Here is a 4446-nt window from a genome sequence, read left to right as displayed (position 1 = left end):
TTTTTTTTTTTTTTTTTTTTTTTTTTTTTGTTGTTGTTGTGCACCTGAGGTAGGAGCTTGGATACTCCTTTTTATTTGGTCGTATGAAAAGCTGGCAAGCTTGGGGCAATCGCTAAACTTCTGAAAAATGTGAGGTATTAATAGATCCACTTGGTGTGGTTGCCACACAATCCATACTGAGTAAATTGGGGCTGCACTGGGAGTTTGTTTTAAATTCAGAACTCAAATTGGGTTTCTTATAAGTTTCAGGTTATTGTCAGCTGTTGGAAGCAGGAGCCATCCTTTTGTTTGCACAGCACCTAGCACTGGGGCCTTGATGCATGATTGAAAGACCTTAAGTACTGCTGTGCTATGAAAATGTTGGTGATGCACCTTTTGGAGAAACACTGATCAAGCTTTGGAAGAATCTAGGCCCTATTTAGGGTGTGAAGCTGCAATTTTAAAGTTCCTTAAGGGAACTGGACCTCTATCCCCATTAAAATCAAAGGGAACTGTCCCTTGTCCCTAAGCAGCATTGCAAATTGTACCTTGGTGTTAAAACCCTAAACAGGTCTTGGTTTTTGCATGGTTCCAGTGTGGAACTTGGTGAAACAATTTTACTCTTTGCTTTTATGCCTGTGGAAGCTACAGTGCCAATCGAATCGGTGTTGCCCCTCCCTGTATACCAACCCAAGGAAGCCTTTGCACAAAACTTTGTGGTGTGACTCTTCTACACAAACACAACTTTTTATTTTTTTTTATTTTTTTTTTTTCCCCTGACATTTACTGTCAAACTTAGTCCGGTATTCTTATTTGGAACATGGGATTTAGCTAGAGGGTGCAGTTGGTTGTCTCTGCATTTGTTATGTCAGAATCTCTTGTGTGCTTGTCTGGGTGCATTTTGTGCTTTCAAGGTTGGATATAAATAATCGCATCTGATCTGTTGAGCAATATGGCCATCTACAGGACAGACACATTTTTGTCATGTAAACTTCTAAACTGAAAGCTACTCAGCTAGATAGTAGATGGAGAGTAGTCAGCAACTAAGTCTTGAATTAGTTTGTGATTTTGAGAGAATTCTTGCAAAATATTCATTTGAATAAGCAAAATCATGTAAAAAAAAAAAAAAGGTGGAATAGCCTTATCAAAAGTGTCAGTGGAGTAATTTTTGTCAAGGTCAATTAGAAACATTTTTTTTTCTTTGGGACAAGACTGTAAGGGCAGCAAAACTGATAGAACTAAGAAAAGTTTGTTGAACAGCCTTATGGTGTCAGTGAATCCCCAATTCAGGAAAGCATTCCTCTTCAGGAAGGGAATTTAGTCACATTTGTCATAATGTGACTTCAGCACTGGGTAAAGGTAAGCTTGTGATTTAAGTGTTTTACTAAAATGGAGCAACTTAATCTTGTGTTGCTTGTTTGCTCCCTGGCTCTGCTCCTTCTGAATTAACTGTTACGTACAGCTTGTGCCCAGAGACAAACCTGGAAAGCAAATTGGCTTGAATACGTTTTAAAGAGAGACTAACCTAAAATTTAAGTTTGGATTCTAAGTTTTATTGACCCTAGCATCTATAGAAGTATGTCCATGAATTTATTTAACAAACAATACCAAAGGAAACACTGTTTTATGTTCTTTCTCAGACAATTTAAATAATCATTCCCTTGTGATATCTTCAGCTCAGACATTGCAACATTGCTGCTTGAGTTATTGTAGTTATGAGAGAATTCTGGGCTGCAAGGTGGCCCATGTCAAGCTGAAACCTTTCCATCATTCCCTGATTTAATAAGGCCTAAAGGCATTCCTACTGAGGCAGTACTAATATCTATTTTTTTCACTGCATCACTGTTACCTGCCTGCTCTTTGGAGCATGCTGCTTAGTTCAGCAGCAATTGCTTTTTTTGTTGTTGGTGGTGACCTTTGTAGAACAGTGACTTCTCAGGTGCCCTTCATTAGTACTTGAATGCTACCTACTCAGAACAGAAGAGAATCATCCACCCTTGACACTTTGCAAAGTGAAGTTTGTCCTTAGTCCAACTTGTTGTATTTAAATACATCCCGCTCTTCAACCTGCAACTTGGCATTTGTGCCTTGTGTAGGCTAGTACTTAAGATGTGATGGCTATAAATGGAACAGTTTAGCATGGGTTAATAGTGTCTTGCCCTATCTGAACTAGATACTTGAAACTGAACATGTGCTCATTAATACATTCTAATATTCTTCTAAATTGTAGACTAGACAAGACATGCATTAATGGGGAACAACAAAGCCCTTTCTAGTTCTGTGTACAAGATAATTCAGTAGCTGTATGCTGGTTTCCCCTTCATGTATTTGGAGAGAAGCACTAGGGCAGAAGTCCTTGAACTCTCGTTTTGCTTTTAAATGGTTGTGGTCCTTATGCATTAGGGTGCCCCCACAATAAAGTCTAGCTTCCAACAAAAAGAACAGATTTAATTAAATGAAGGGTATAGATTTGCTGGGGGACTAGTTTTTCCTTTTGTGGTTGAATGGATGAGATGTCAAAAATAATTTAATTAAAGTGAGAAAGCCCACAGTAAATTATTCTTCTCAAAAGCACAGAATATTGATCAGTAATCAACAAAGTCTGACATTGTACATCCTCCTGTATTTCCGTGGGATTACTGACCAGTTTCTTGTATCCCTCCATGCTATATTTTTTTCTGCAGGACTTCCTCATGGAAACCTTCATTATGTTTAAGGATCTGATTGAAAAGAATGTCTATGCAAATGACTGGATGGTCATGAACATGATGCAGAGCAGGTAAATGGTTTGTACCTGTAACCACTGTTACTTGAAGGTTTTTACGACTGCTTCAGAACTGTATCAGCTCATGATGAGGGCGATTTTTTTTTTTGTTTGTTTGTTTTGGTTTGGTTTGGTTTTTTTGCACCAGCACTGCTGCCAGTCATTTGAATATTCAGGGTTATCTTCCTCAAAAGGTTCGGGCTGACGTAAGTTAGGTTTGATTCAGTGTCTAGTAGTGGACTGTTTCGGAAGATTTGTCAACCTGCAAACTCTGTTGTCTTTCTGAGGAAGTCTATGCTAAAATATGCAGTATTTTGTGAAGAGATGTTGTGTCTCTCCCAGAGTTGCTGGTGTACGTCTAAGAAGCCCCTTTGCTTTAAGTGCGAAGGAAGTGCTCCTGCAATTAACTGGAAAAAATAAAACAAAGCTGGATAAAAGAGAATGCTTTAGGGGTGCTTGTGTTAGCCTGGGTGGGATTTAGAACAGTCAGTTTTATTTTTCTCTTTTGTTACAGGCTTCTTAAAAGACCTTGGGTGAGGACCTTAGCCTCTCTGCCTCAGTTCCACATCTGTAAAAGGATGTTACATGGAGACATTTGCTGTTGTTCCGATAGTGCTGTAACGATGGCCATAAGTACCATAGATAGATGGACCTCCAGTGAATACACTGTGGGATGCTGCTGCTTTGACCTGAAGACTAGATAACCAAATAGATCCTAGATCAGGGTTTCTTCTGTTTAGAAGCAGACATGTACCTTTCCCTCAGTGCCTCTGGATGGAAGGGGAGATGAAATAGAAGGAATGAGCTGAAAGAGCTTCACTTCTTGATGTCACTTATTCTTGGCTTCTGCAAGCTTACAGAGAAGAAGCAGTAAATCTAGGCCTGTGCTGTTTCTTCCTCCATGAGTAACTCCACATGTGGCGTTTTACTTTCCAGGGTTTTCCTTCGAGCTGTGAACCAATTTACATCTGTACTCAACCGATTCTTCCTGGACCAGGCAAACTTCGAACTTCAGGTAATGATTAAATTAGACTTAAATTATTCTGAACTCTGTGGTTGTGAGGAGCTCCTGATGCATGATGGGTTCAACATGCAGTGATGAGACACTTGTATCGATACGGGCAAGGATGTGTTACTACGTCCACTTGGCAGAAAACAGCAAACTAGGCGTTAATGGGAAATTTGTAACCTGAAGTGGTGTTTGGAATTCATGAACCGTTACTGCACTATGGAGGATGTTCTCCAATCAGCCCACAAGCATAATATACTAATAACTTGGCTAAAATAGGAGCTGTGAGTGAAACATGTTCTTACTGCCTGTGTTTCTGTAAGTTGTCTTTAGTTTATTTGCACTTGGAAGAGTTTTAGCACTAAAAATTCTCATGTTCAGTGGCTACAGAATTGCAGTTGGTTTCAGGTGACCTATTCTATTCTCAACTCTGTTGGAGACTCCCTGCATGACTGTAAGGAAAGTCCTTTCAGTGCTATCATAGAATCAGTGAGTGGGAAGGAACCTAGACAGACCATCTAGTCCAACCCCCTGCCATGGGCAGGAAGGAGCACTGGGGGTGGCAGGGGTCACAAGACCCCAGCCAGGTGCCTGTCCAGTCTCCTCTTGAAGATGTCCAGGGAAGGTGAGAGCACCACCTCTCTGGGGAGCCTATTCCAGGCTCTGGCCACCCTTACCATGAAGTAGTTCTTCC

The 4446-nt window shown here is 40.3% G+C and overlaps 1 protein-coding gene across 1 annotated transcript in view; it reads left to right on the top strand.

Annotated features, from left to right (window-relative positions):
• Positions 1-4446, top strand: part of DOCK5 (dedicator of cytokinesis 5) — a 127812-nt gene that overhangs the window by 93807 nt on the left and 29559 nt on the right. Inside the window, exons 29-30 of the mRNA XM_019556563.1 lie at positions 2664-2758; positions 3680-3758. Coding sequence (XP_019412108.1) covers positions 2664-2758; positions 3680-3758 — 174 coding nt within the window. The remainder of the gene's footprint in view (positions 1-2663; positions 2759-3679; positions 3759-4446) is intronic.

The sequence above is a fragment of the Crocodylus porosus genome, unplaced genomic scaffold, assembly GCF_001723895.1.
Source record: "Crocodylus porosus isolate Cpor-Errol unplaced genomic scaffold, CroPor_comp1, whole genome shotgun sequence".
In the NCBI taxonomy this organism is placed as follows: domain Eukaryota; kingdom Metazoa; phylum Chordata; order Crocodylia; family Crocodylidae; genus Crocodylus; species Crocodylus porosus.
Note: the sequence above shows the minus strand (reverse complement) of the source record. Positions and strands in the feature narration are given on the sequence as shown.